This window comes from Bos mutus, chromosome 24 (genome assembly GCF_027580195.1).
Source record: "Bos mutus isolate GX-2022 chromosome 24, NWIPB_WYAK_1.1, whole genome shotgun sequence".
In the NCBI taxonomy this organism is placed as follows: Eukaryota; Metazoa; Chordata; class Mammalia; order Artiodactyla; family Bovidae; genus Bos; species Bos mutus.
In genome coordinates, this window is record NC_091640.1 from 5,209,293 (window position 1) to 5,223,772 (window position 14,480).

The 14,480-nt window shown below is 46.0% G+C and overlaps 1 protein-coding gene across 2 annotated transcripts in view; it reads left to right on the plus strand.

The window, feature by feature from the left end:
• The first annotated feature begins 7,740 nt into the window (after positions 1–7,740).
• The window catches only part of NETO1 (neuropilin and tolloid like 1), a 103,800-nt gene continuing 97,060 nt past the window's right edge, over positions 7,741–14,480 (plus strand). For both annotated transcript variants that reach the window (XM_070361513.1, XM_005897502.3), the window contains exons 1-3: positions 7,741–8,035; positions 10,052–10,105; positions 10,343–10,480. In XM_070361513.1, the coding sequence (XP_070217614.1) occupies positions 8,008–8,035; positions 10,052–10,105; positions 10,343–10,480 (220 nt within the window). In that variant the 5' untranslated portion in view covers positions 7,741–8,007. The remainder of the gene's footprint in view (positions 8,036–10,051; positions 10,106–10,342; positions 10,481–14,480) is intronic.

Sequence of the window (14,480 nt, forward strand, 5' to 3'; positions counted from 1 at the left end):
TGTATGTCAGGAGTTTCCGTTCTCTGAGCTTTCTCTTAAAATTCACTTGCTATTTTCTTTAATTGCTTTTTGGATTTTTTTTAAGCTAAGGCGTAAAAAAATGTTTGTTTTTGTTTTTCTTTTTTTTTTTTTTAGCGCTTTGGGCTTCCCTGGTGGCTCAGAAGGTAAAGAATCTGCCTGCAGTGCAGGAGACCTGGGTTCGATCCCTGGGTCGGGAAGATCCCCTGGAGAAAGGAATGGCAACCCACTCCAGTATTCTTGCCAGGAGAATCCCGTGGACAGAGGAGCCTGACGGGCTACTACAGTCCATGGGGTCACAAAGAGTCAGACATTACTGAGCAGCTAACACTTTCACTTTCATGGATATACTTATTACATTCAACAGTGGCTCTGAAGTTATACATATCCTGGCTGAACGTGATTAGTGGAAAAAAAAAAACCAGAAAAATATTAGGGCTTTCCTTTAAACTCAGGTAAAAAAATTCAAATTGAGTAGCAAGTTCTTTTTTTTTTCTTCCTACTTTTCTCCCAGGCTGTGAATTAGAAGATCTAGATTCCATCAGTCATTATGTTACAAATGAAGTGGTATTGTGGAAATCACTTCTTCTGGTCTATTTTTCTTTTTCATTCTAAAATGATAGGATGGAATAAGACAGAGGATTTCAAACTCAACACTCACAGAAGTCAGAAAATCCACTCTTCCAAATTCTACGTACTCATAACTGATGCTGTAAAAATACTGACAGTGATGGAAAACTATATGTTAGTACAAATGAAATGGTAAAATGGTGCAGATATTCCCAGCATAGTATCTAGGGGTAGCTGAGGATGGAGGAGATCGTCATGAATTATCAGTTGTTCTTTCAGTTTAATAAATTGCTGACATTTAGGAATGCCAGTATTGGAGAAGGAAATGGCAACCCACTCCAGTGTTCTTGCCTAGAGAATCCCAGGGACGGGGGAGCCTGGTGGGCTGCCGTCTATGGGGTTGCAAAGAGTCGGACACGACTGAAGTGACTTAGCAGCAGGAATGCCAGTAAACTGTGGTCCAATAATGATTTTTAAGTGAAGCAAGAATTATCTAGAATTGGACTTAACAAAATACATTACTCAAAAGCATCAGCTTATAAACCTTTGAACCAAAAGAACTATACTGTGCTTTAGTTACAAATTAAAATAATTGTAACTTAGTCCTCTGTGATTTTAACTCATATTAACTTGGTTCTCATGATCTGACCTTATGAGAACATCTAGTTCCTGTAATACCAAGGCAGGTCTCCCACATTACAGTCATCAAAAACAAAAACCTTTAGGACACACATTTTTAAATAAAATCTTCAAATTTCTATTCTATGCATATATGAGAACTATTTTCTCTTTACTTACCTGTTTGTTTCTTTGACAAAAACCCACTGTGCTCAGAGTACTGTGTCAGTAGTCTTCAGAGCGCTCCTCCACAAGCTACTGCTTTATGTCATTTCTGAAAACCTTTTCTTCATTAGAAAGCATCATTTTAGAGGAAGTATAATTGTGAAAGGAGTCATGTATTGTATATAAGCTTGTAATAACTGTAATTAATCCTTTATTTCCCAGAGAAATTTATAAGAATTAACTGTGTATGTCATTAGAAAACTATTTTGAAGAGTATTATTTTAAATGATACATTTACTAAAAAGCACTGATGACATCATCTCTTGATTTAAAAAAAAAAAAGTAACTGTAACTGCTTGGCACAAATTCTGCTGCAGTATCACTCCTTCCTGAAACTGCACTTTTTTACAAATTTGTCTGCCCTAAAAATGGGGGAAAGAGCTACTTTAAATTTCTCTTTTTGTCATGCAAAAGGAAATGAAAACATGTGGGACATTTCCTTGCAACATATTAAGTACAACAGAAAAGGGAAAGTCAAAGAAACAATAGATAAATAGATAAATGACTTTGTTATTATAATATTTGTTAATTTATTTCCATGCACTAAAGCTTGTTTTTTTCCTAAGAATCATGAATTTGAATTATGTCATGAGTCAGATATAAGCATTGTCCTAATTTAACATTCAGAGTTATTCTCAACAAGTAAGTTTCATCTTTTATTATTTTCCAAATCATCCACAAAATATCCAATAAATCATGGTAATAACAACATGATATGTCCTAAAATAGCTAAGAGAAGTAAACTTAAGTGATGCTATTACTTTATATACTTAAAGATAAAAATTATCTTTGGCACCCACAAGTTCCATTAACATATCTAACTTGGCAATTTTAAGTAGTCTTGCTCATAGTCATTAACAGATATTTTGACGTGGAATATGTAGATTTATTCTTCACCTTAACTTACATTATCTAAATATGATTAAATCCTTTTTAAACCCTTGATGGAGGCTTGTCTTCTCCCCCAAAATAACAGTGAGTAGGTACAGAACAATGAACATTTCGATCTCAGTCCATATCCTTAGGAAAGCTCCTTTAGTTTATGCTGGTTTACAGACTACTAGCGATTTCATTAGGCCAGTGGTTACTAACAAATCTTCTTGTTTCTGAGCCACTGTCAATTAAAAATGAACCAGCAGAAAAATAAAGTTTTTCTAAAGTGTACCTGGTATAGTTCGGTAGGTAATGGAACTTTTTTATTCCCCTCACATTTCTCCAGACATGATAATACATTTTTCCTGGAGGACAATTACCATTAAATATGAAACAAGATGAGGAAGGACATGGCAACCCACTCCAGTACTCTTGCCTGGAGAATCCCACGGACAGGTCGCAGAGAGTCAGACATGACTGGAGCGACTTAGCATATAGCCCTACAAGGAAAAGCAGGTCTCGGCATGAAAGATGGATAACAACTACAGATCTGTAAGTACAGGTGAAAATTGGCTGAGTAATGTAGTCCTGTGAAAGTTCTTGCCCACAAGAGGCTAATATTCTTATGATATAATACTACATATTCATACTAGGAAGAAAATCATATTTTATTTTACCTATTTTTATAACATATCCTATCTGGCTTAAATGTGAGATTTTAAAGCTTTTACCTGTCTTCTGTTTTATGCAGATTTTCTACCTGTCAGGATACATTTATAGATTGAAAGGAAATGACTTTATCAATACTGCTTAAACTTAGTTTCAATACTAGAATACTGCAGATCATTTTAAAAAATTCCACTGTCTGGCAGCAATTATTTATGACCTGTTTTTGATAAACTGACATTATGACTTGTATATTGAGTTAATAAAATGGAAGAAACAGAACTTTAAAATATGTTAGGAGATTTTCAAGAGACTAATACAGCATGTATTGGAAGCACTATGGATTATAGTAATTTTTTTTAACACCACCTATTTTAGCCATTTAAATAAAAAAACACTGAAGAAGATGCCAATAGTTCAGATGAATTAACAAAAGATCCCTAGTAGACCTGGAGCTTTAGTGGTTTCTATAGAGACCCACATGTATGCAGATAAATACTTTCTTTTGAATCAGAAGAGCAAGTGTCCTACACCAATTCTTTTTGTTGTTCTTGTTGTTTAGTCACTAAGTCGTGTCCAACCCATCTGTGACCCCATGGACTGTAGCCCGCCAGGATCCTCTGTCCATGGGATTCTCCAGGCAAGAATACTGGGGTGGGTTGCTGTGCCCTCCTCCAGGGCATCTTTCCGACCCACAGGTTGAACCATTGTCTTCTGCATTGGCAGGTGGACTCTTTACCACTAAACCACCATGGAAACCCCAATTCTTTTTAGGGTTTTAGAATTCCTTCTTATCATTCATTGTTATAGGGTGCACTGTTCAAAGGAAACCAATGACACTCTGATTGGGTTCAAAAGGCATTAATTCTGCCTTCTATCCTGCAAGTAGTCTATATTTCAATGCTAAATTTGGAGAACTGTGACAAAGCTCCCTCTTTCTAGGACAGCACATTGAACTTATCAAAGCTATCTGTTTATAAGCTTTCTCTTTCAAAATAATCATATTTTGAAATCTGGCCATGTGTGTGCAAAACCTTCCCTTGGAGAAGCTTAAATTTTCCCATATGCTGCTTTTTCTCAGAAAGTAAAAAAATCGTGGGTCCCCATCAGTGAGGTAGCATTACTCAGGAAGTGGTGGTTCATGACTCAAAAGGAAAAAGGCAGGTTGCCAAGCAAGCAGGAGGTGGTGGATGGTTAACAGGACTTGTGCATGTGTGTGTGCAGGAAAGTGAATGAAATCTTCCAGGGAAAAGTTGCAGTCATAACCTGGAAGAATCCAAGGGGTGGAGCAAAAGGCTTAGCAGATGCCTGACTCTCTCTTGAGGAGTGAAGAATGAAGAGAAGACCTGAGCACCTCTCTCATGGAGCTTCTCTCCTGGTTCAGGATATGCAGGCTCAGAACTTGGACACTGAGGTTTGAGTAGAAGTACAGCCCTTCTCATTGGAAAAGACCCTGATGCTGGGAAAGATCGAAGGCATGAGGAGAAGGGGGCAGCAGAGGATGAGGTGGTTAGAGAGCATCACTGACTCAATGGACATGAATTTGAGTAAACTGGGAGATAGTGGAGGACAGAGGAGCCTGGTTTGCTACAGTTCATGGGGTTGCATAGAGTTGAACACTACTGAGCGACTGAACAACAACAATGCTTCAGCCCCAGGCACAGCCCAGGAGGCAGGGGTAGTCAGAGATCAAAGAGGCCCCTATTTCTGAGAATCTGATCCCAAAGACAGACATGCTGGCCAATAGGAGACTGGAGGAATTACCACGTGGACAAAAGGTTTGGGTGCCCCTCCTCTTTGCCCTCTGGCCTGGATACCCCCTTCCAATGCAAGGCCCCCACATTGGTTTAGCAGTATGTCAGTGCCCCCTTCGTTAGCTAAGTTACAAAGACCTGTGTCCTGGGAAAGCAAACTGGGGGTGGGGTTGGGGGTGGGGGATTGTTAGACATACTTGAGTGGATGGATTTAGCAAAGACCAACTTTTCTTCTTCTTACCTTAAACTGCTGTTGAGAAATAGATTTCCCTTAAGAAAAATTTTAACGTTGCCACTGTTTCATTGAACGATTTTTTCCCCAAAAAGTCACTTTCATAAATAATATTTTTGGATGCAAAAAATAATTACCATCCAGTCTTTAGCATGTCAACATTTTACTATCAATTTATACATCTTCGGCCGTTTTTAAATGGTCCTCCTTCGCCCATAGATGACCTGTTCTCTTTGGCATCTATTCACCATCTACTAACTGCTCAAGTCTTCCTTGACTTCACTCCCATCCACTCAGCCCCCACCCCAACACACACATACACACACGCGCGCGCGCGCGCGCACACACACACACACACACACACACACACCCCTCGCTGGCACAAGAACCGCTTGCGGACGTGCTATTTCCCACTTTGATCCTTTTACGAGCAGAAACGTGGGCAGATACATAACAGTTTTCAGAGATACTTCTCCGGCTCTCCACCCATCGGCTCACCCTGGCTCACCTTGGTTCATCTCTCGAGTTCACAGCTCCTCTCGCAGGCACGCCTTCTGATGGAGTTGGCGCTCGGCGGGCGCGCAGTCTCTCCCTCTGCGTTCTCTTATCTCTGTCTCTAGGTCTCTCTGTCTCTCCCCTCCCCTTTCCCTTTTCACCCAGTCTGGCGTTCTCCTTCTATTGCTCTAGCTCTCCTTCTCACCCTGCCCCATCTACCCACTTTTCACTAAATGGACCAAAACACACACACTCACAGTCCTCTCTGTCATCACTTTACCCCACCACGGTCGAGGACTTGCAGCTGCCCGGTATCAAAGAGCCAAAGGCTGGAAGGAAGGAGTCTTGGCGATTGCTTCCGGGACTGGGGAATCCTCTCGGGCCTCGGGGTCGCCTCATTATCCCTCATCTCAGATTACTGGCAGGAAGACCTCCATCCTCTCGCCGCTGCTTTGCTGGGAACCTGAGGGCAGGGCGGCCGCGAGCATCCCGCATCTCCCGCGCGCGCGCACGCCCGTGGGCGGCCCGGCGCTGCAGCAGCAGGTGCCAGGAGGGGGCGGCCCGGCCGCAGGTCCGCGCACTCGGCTCTTTCCTCTCTGCCTTTTAAGGTGACCTAGTCTCGGCGGCGCAGGGCCCCTCAGGTTTCTACCTCCTCGAATTCTTGCTACGCCTGCCTCCTCCCGCCGTCATCGCCCCCCCACCAACTCCCAGTCCCAGCGGTGGAGTCGGGGGCTGCGGCTGGGAGCGCTCGGGTCCGGGGCCGCCGAGGCGGGGGCCGGGGGTCGACGGCCTCCGCTGGGCCCCGAGGTGCGGGCGGCTACGGGTGGGTGCGGGCTGAGTGCGCAGAGCCCGGAGGGCGGGACGCAGCCCGGGGGTGGGGGGTTACCGCAGCGTCCAGGCAGGGACACTCCGCTCCACGCGCTCCAGCCCTGCTCGGGCCACCTCGCGTTTACGGTTCTCCATATTCGTTTATTCTCATTTTAGAAGCTGGATATTTTTTTTTCGGGGTTGTTTCCCCAGCAACTCTTTTTCCCTCCCCTCTCCGAGTTTAACGCGCTGCGCGAGCGCGCGTCTGTCCATATTGGCGTGGGGTAGGAGGTGATCGGTGTTTGCTTTGGGGTTTTTTAAAATATCTTGGGGAGGGCGAAGGAAATGCGCTAGAAGCCCGTGCCTCTGCCCGAGCGGTTTGTCTGGGGCGACCTCCGAGTCAGACCAGGCGATAAAAGGCGAAACTTTTAATGTTGCCTTCGCCTCCGGCGCGCCGCTGCCTGGTCTCCCAGCCTGAGCCCGGGGTATACGGCTAAGTCGTCACCCCCGAAGGGAGACGGGACCCGCTTCCTCTAGCCAGATGGACTGTGGGGCGCGGGGGACAGCTCGATCGCAGTTTCTAGGCGTTTTTCAAAAGTGAACATGTGAACCCCGAGAGGGATTTTCACTTGCTGGCCCCTCCTCCTCCCCTGCCTTTTTAGCCGGCACGAGGCTCCAGCTCGGGATTTGCCCGGCGCCCTCTGGACCCCTCTGCCCGGGCAGGCGGAGTGACGGCTCCCAGCCTGGTCCTCGCCCCTCTCCCCCTCGCCCCACCCCCAGGATCGGAGCGGGTGTGATGTCCTTGCAGCCGCCGCCGCCCCTTTCGGCCGCGCACCAGCCCTGGGGGCGCCGGCCGAGCGGAGCTGCGCGGCTGTACGCGGGCCGCGGGCTTCCCGAAGGGTCACGCCGCCCCGGGCTATGACTCAGGCGCCCACTTGGTAACTCTGCCATCTTCCCGCTCCCTCCCCGCCCCGTTCCCGTCCCCGCCCCCCCCCGCCCCCCGCCACCCGGGTCTCTCCGCCACCACCCTGCAGCCCTCCTCCCAGACGCCCACCCACCCGCTCCTCTCTCCGCAAGATCGCAGAGGTGGCGCGGAGCCCGGCGAGCCGATGACGGACCCCTTCCTCCTCCTGTCTTCAATGCCTCAGCGGACGATCCCCAAGGGCTGGACCGAGGAGGGCTGCTCCGACCTGCTGCTCGTGGTGTATGAAACTGGGGACTGAGCGAGCCCCAGCCGCCGCCGCCGCTGCGCGCTCCGTCGCTGCCGTCGGTCCGGACCTGTCCCCGCCTGGCCGCGCCGCGCGGCCCCAGCCCTTGCCCGGCCTCGGCTGGAGTGCCCCAGGGCTCGCCCCGCGCCCGCCGCCGCCCGCGCGCCCTCCTGCCAGCCGCGGCGGCGGCGGCGGTGATGCAGAGGGGGCGGGAGCAGCCGCCGGCGGCGCGGATGGAGGCGCCCGGCGCCCGGGCGTGAGGCGAGCGTCACGGCCGGGATGCTGCCGGCTTCGCGGCGGTGAGAGGGCGAGCGGGTGCGAGCGCGAGCCCGGGGCGGAGGACGCGCGGACTCGGATCTTGCTGCTGTGTGGGCTCGGATCGCTGGCTTTCCCCCCGCCTCACTCTCCCCCCGCTCTTCATCTGTTCCCGGTTTGCACCTCTCAACCCTCTCTCGACTCCGTCCTCTCCCTGACCACTGGAAGTCTTCCCGTCTCTAAATGGAATTAGTGGAGCCTGGAGCCTCTGGTGTAAGGAACAGACATGATCTATGGACGCAGTTTGTTTCACAGTGAGTACCTCTTCCCGCCACGCCGGGCCGCCCCGGGGACCCTCCTCCCGCCTCCCTCCCCTCGTGGCCGAGCGCTCAGGGAGAGCCTGGCCCCCGCCGCGCCCTCGCTGGACCCCGCAGTGCCCGCGAGTCTGGGGCAGATGTAAACTTTCTGTATTGCAGCATCCTCGACCCGGCGTGGGGGCGGCGCGCGGCGGTGGTCCCTGGAGCTGAGTGTCGGCCGAGGAAAACAGCCTCGCCGCGCGCCGGGGCGTCGGGGGGTGGAGGGTGCCGAGTGCCCGGTGGGGACGCGCACGTGCGGCAGAGGACGGGGAGCGGGTCCCAGGGAGGTCGCAGGTGGAAGTGGGGGAGAGAGCGGGTTCGACAGCTCCGGGGAGAAGGAACGGTCCTTTCAGGGGCTTCTGGAGCCCAGCGGGCCCGTGTCGCCCCTCCGGTGGGTCGTGTGTGAGCCACCTGAACGCCACGCTTGAGGCTAGCGCGAGTGCCAGCCTCAACTCTTCCGGAGAGTGTAGATAGACCTCGAGTGTCGCTTCACGAGTGTGCGGTTCGCATGCGGTTCAGGGGAGAGCGGGGGACTGGAGGCAAATAGCGTCACAAGTCATCGAGTAAAGGCAGGCTAAGAAGATCCGTGGTGGGAATCTCACAGGATAGAGGGAGGGTGAGGCTGCCCGTGCCACGCAGCCACGTTGCTGCTGTGTTCCTCACAGGACACAATCCACAGTGCGGTTCCATCCGAGTAGAAACCCCAAACCAGCAGCTTGGTATTGGTGGCTGTAAACGTGTGTGTGTGTGTATGTGTGTGTGTGTGTGTATAGACATGGCAAGTTAAGAGTAAGACTTTTTTTTCTACCTGAACACAGACAGTAACAACCAGTGTTTTAATCTAAAAGCAGACAGGCTATATAGAGTACAAGTAAAATAATGGACATCCTTTCTCAAACATTAATATCAGGGCTCACATATACTTTTCCTGAAACAGTCTTAATGGATGCCTTTTTAAGATCCTGTCCAGAACTTTCGTGTAGGAAATCATTGTGGATTATACCTGCCCTTATCCAAAATCATTTTAAAGTGGACTTAATAATTATAGACCTAATGAAACTGAGAGCTTTTAGATAATTGACAAGAAAATAAATGATAAAAGAGAAATACAGAAGGCAAAATCAGAAATTATCAAGACTAGATTACTTTAATACTTCTCTCAGTTTTAGACTTTGTGAAAATATTAAGTCAAGGATGTGGAAGTAAAACAGTAGGATGCGTTTTAATGGTCTTCATAGATTTACTGTTAAGTTTTAGGTCAGAGTCTTTTTCTGTTACTGAAAATCTGCCTTAATAAAATGTTTATAGAAATAACCTTTCTTAAAATTATAAAATATTCCTGGATAATACAGAGGATTGCATCAAAGTTAAGGTTAGGAGAGATTCATTTCCTAGCCTAAGCATGCTGAGGACTGGGGTTACTTGGCAGGTCAGTTTTGTAAAAAAGAAACATATTTATTATGGTACTTAAGGCCTTCAGTCCACATTAGGCTGTTTTTCCCTTGTTCCCCTCCCCCACCTGCCATAGGATTTGGTGAAATATTTGTTTCCTAAAATACAGTAACATTGTTGATGAAAACTCTTTTCCTTTTCGTCTTTTGACCTGCTGACCCTCTGTCTTCTTTGCAAGAAGCTGGCAAAGTCATTTACAAAGGGCAGCCAGGCCACATTCCTGAAAGCCCACTGTGATGTGACAGTAGTAGGTGACAATGTTGGCTCTTAGTCTCAAAGTCTGAATTTGCCTTAGGAGCTTGAGTCTCAACCATTCTTAACTGGCATTACTTCCTGAGGAGATTCCTAAATTGTCCTGATTTGTACATTTTGAATCAGTTTGTGCAAGTTCTTAGTTATCTGAGAAGGGTTGACAGTAATAATCTTCTTTGATATCTTTTTATCGTTAAACTGTTATGTTGTTAATAGAATTTGGTCATTTCAGTGTACATTAATCTTCCCAATTTTTCTGTTCTGTTTCAGTTGTAGCAAGTTTAATCATCCTCCATTTGTCTGGAGCAGCCAAAAAAGGAACAGGTGTGTTTCTTTGGAAAAATTCAAGTGGGAGGCCTCTCCTCACTTGCATTTTCCTGTATTCTTTATATTCTTAATATTCCAGAATATCTGAGCGTTTTATAGTGTGTATAATTGATTGGTTTTGACTAAGACAGCATTTAGAAGTTAATTTACTAATGGATATTGTAAGAATGTCCTCTCTATTTTTAGTTGTATAGAATATTGGATAATGGGGCTTTAAAAATTTTTATTTTGCAGAAAAGCAAACCACCTCAGAAACACAGAAGTCTGTGCAGTGTGGAACTTGGACAAAACATGCAGAGGGAGGTATCTTCACTTCTCCGAACTATCCGAGCAAGTACCCCCCTGACCGGGAATGCATCTACATCATAGAAGGTGAGGGAGCCAAGTCCGGCCTGGCCGTCCCTGAGCTCTGGATGGTGTGCTTATAGGCATTACAGAGATTGCTTCTGGAGACCATACACATAAATATCTCTGAGTGAAGCCAATAGCCATAAAATCTGGAATCGAGCTGATTATTGAAGTGATTAGTAAAGGCTTTGTTGTTGTTGTTTAGTTGCTAAGTCGTGTCCAACTGTTTGCAACCCCGTGGACTGTAGCCCACTAGGGCCCTGTGTCCATGGGATTCCCAGGCAAGAATCCTGGGGTGGGTTGCCATTTCCCTCTCCAGGGGATCTTCCTTCATCTAGGAGTCGAACATGTGTCTCCTGCATTGGCAGGCAGAATTCTTTACCACTTAGCCACCGGAGAAGCCCAGTATACATAGAGACATTACAAAAATTGGTTCTGGACACCCTACACAAAAAATGTCTCTGAGTGAATCCAGCAACTATAAAATGTGGGATCGAGCTAATTATTGAAATGATTAAGTGAGTGAATGAAGTTGCTCAGTTGTGTCCAACTCTTTGCAACCCCGTGGGCTGTAGCCCATCAGGCTCCTCCATCCATGGAATCTTCTAGGCAAGAGTACTGGAGGGGGTTGCCATTTCCTTTTGCAGGAGATCGTCCCCAAACCTGGTTCTCCTGCACTGAGGGCAGATCCTTAACCCTCTGAGCCACCAGGGAATCCCTGAGTGAAATGATTAGTAAAGACTTATAAACAGGTAAATTCTGGAAAATAGAAAGAATTCAACAACTTAGTTTATTTTGCAGTTGATTTCATTGATGTGGAATTCTTAATTAATGGAATGGATGTATGATTGGTATAATATTACTGAATGTGTAACCATTTTGTCAGCTCATCTTTTATGGGTTAAATAATTAGTAGAATAATCTATATTTTTGTTGTTTTCTCTCTTAAATAATATGAAGCACCCAAAACGTATTCGTGTAGAAAGAAATGTAATCATGTAGGGTGGGAGGGAGGCTCAAGAAGGAGGAGATATATGTATACCTATGATTGATTTGCATTGTTGTAAGGCAGAACACAACACTATAAAGCAGTTATCCTCTAATTAAGCTTTTTTTTAATTCATAATCATATTTTCCAAATATCAATCTGAATATTATTCTGAGCCTCAGTCTGTGCTCAAAAGTGACATTTTCATCCTTTCACACCAAAGTCAGCATTCCAAATGATGATGCTTCTTCTCATCAGTTTTTTTCCCAGCCTGAAGGATAAAAAGTGCTGAAAAAGGGATTCGCTTTTCTTTGAACATTTTCCATTTCCATTACCCTTGTAGACACCTCTCTATTAAGGACAATTTTTAAAAATATATGAACATTTCATCTAGTGGTTCTCAATATTATGTGTAGCACCTAATGGCCCCAAACTTGCAACTTCCCAAACACCTGTGCTCCCCCTACCCACACACACACACACACACACACACACACACCCACACCCACACACAGAGTTACCTTACCAGAGTTAACCATAGAAGGTATTTATGCTCACTATTTACTTACAAGCAAGGCACATGTTAATTTGATAGGTCTTTCTTTCATGTCAAGGACAAAATTGAAAGTTGGGAAATAAAGAGAACCTCCTATCACTGTGAACCCTTCTTGAAATACTTCATGCTGCTGCTGCTGTTGCTAGGTCGCTTCAGTCGTGTCCAACTCTGTGCAACCCCATAGACAGCAGCCCAGCAGGCTCCTCCGTCCCTGGGATTCTCCAGGCAAGAACACTGGAGTGGGTTGCCATTTCCTTCTCCAATGCATGAAAGTGAAAAGTGAAAGTGAAGTCGCTCAGTCGTGTCCAACTCTTACTGGCCCCTTTTTCATTCATACATTTCACAAATATTTACTGAACCACTCTTGTTAGTACAGTTTAGAGAGTATTGAGCAACATAGACATGGTACTTGCCTTATGGAACCTACAGTGTGGCCTGGGTACTATGCTCTTTTCCAGTAAAGAATCTAAAGTGGCTGTGAGATGAGCAGTGTTTGGAACAGGGAGAAAGACGAGGCTATAAGGAGAAAGAGATGCTTGCATTCGGTTCTAAAGACCATTCAAGACACTGCCATTCTCCGTGTAAAATAGCATGTGCAGAGGTTCAGAGACACAGTGTGGTTGGTTAACCACGTGTCTATATAGAGGGCTTTTGCAGAGGGTAAGGAGAGGGACAAGTGAGGAGGCTGAAGTGAGCGTGGTCTCAGGTAAAGGAGAACTTGGTATCCGTCTGCCACCCAGGCCGGTTTGGACTTGATATTGTAGACAGTGGGATGCCACTGAAATAATCTCAGGAGAGAAATAGTAAGCTGAGATTTTGATGAAGTAACTGGAAGAAAAGAACTGAAGTGGAAACTATTGTGAAAAACCAGGTAAACCACAGGGAAACTCTGAACTACAGAAGTGACATTGATGGGAAAACGATGAAAGGTATTTGGGGAACTGAACCTTGAGTGACTGGATGTAAGGAGGGGAGAGTAGGCCATCCTGGGACTATTCTATAGGTTCTGGCTTGGTGACGTGTTAGATGCGATCCTTATGCCACCTAAGGAATAGGGGTGGAGAAAGGGGTGTTAAAGGGAAAGCCACGTGTTCAATTTCATGTTTATGGAGATGTCTCATGAAGCATTGCATGTGTGGATCTTGAGTTCAGTGAATAGTCCTGGCGTGAAAGTATATGTTTACAGGTGATAAATACAGAGATTGCTGTTGAGACTGTTAGTATGAGTACCGTCATCCAAAAGGCATTTATAACATTTTAACTCTTTTAAAAAATACAGATGCCGGGGTCACCTCCAGATTTTCTCATTTAATTGGTCTTGGATGGAGCTGCAAATACTATTATATTATAATCTCCCTCCTTTGGGATGTCCATGGCATCCAGGGCATTGGTCTGGAAAGAGAGGAGATAAGAAATACATAGACTAGATTTTTGTGAACTAATACGTAAGGGAGAGCAGAACAAAGAGAAAGGCGATGTGGACTATGAAGGAAAAGGCAGAGAGTTTCTGGGTTATAAAGTGGTCTCTAATCTTCTGCTGATTACATATCTCAATTCTGTATATGTTTTGATACCCATGCATTCATTTTAAAGGCAAGCATATACCGGAGGCTTTAGTTTTAAAGCCACTCAAGTGTGTGATATTCAATATATATTTAAGAACTGGTGTGGAGGGAACAGGAGTCATTCGGGATGATTGCTGATCACATGGGAAGTGGGCCCTCCTGTGCCAGGTCTTAACTTTCAAGTTTCTGGAGGGGTTGGTCTTTGGAGAGGGTCAGGAGGCTGGAGAGCACTCAAAGGATTCGACACAGCTGTTTGCTAACTAGCATAAACGTGTGGATATTTCAACAGCTGTGATGGCTATACTGGGGGTACCCTGAGTATCAGTCTAGAATGCCAGAATTTTGAACTGTTGGCCATGACAAGGCAAGAATGGAAAGGCTTCAGCAAATGCCTCCATGCAGAGGTTTACAGAGCTGCTCACCTGATCTCACTTTCCTGTGATGAGAGCTGTAAGCACATTTATAAAGATAAGCTCATTTACTGCAGTTCACCCAACAGTGTTGTTGTTGTTGTTTTTGACAAATCCTAAAGGACAAGTACTGTGCTTGAGTGCTGAAGGAGGAAGGTGGTTGGTGGTGGTTTAGTCACTAAGTCAGGTCCGACTCTTGTGACCCCATGGTGTGTAGTCTGCCAGGCTCCTCTGTCCGTGGGGATTCTCCAGGCAAGAACACTGGAGTGGGTTGTCATTTCCTTCTCCAGTGTATCCTACCGACCCAGGAATGGAACCTGGGTCGCCTGCACTGCCGGCAGATTCTTTACCGACAGAGCTATGAGGGAGGCCCGAAGGAAGAAGGTAGACAGATACAGTTTGTGTATTTAGATTTAGAGAGGAGATGTTTTCTTTGTGTGTGTGTGTATTGTTTTGTTGTTTGTTTGTTTTTTAAGCAAGATTTCCTCATGTAAACAGGAGTTGG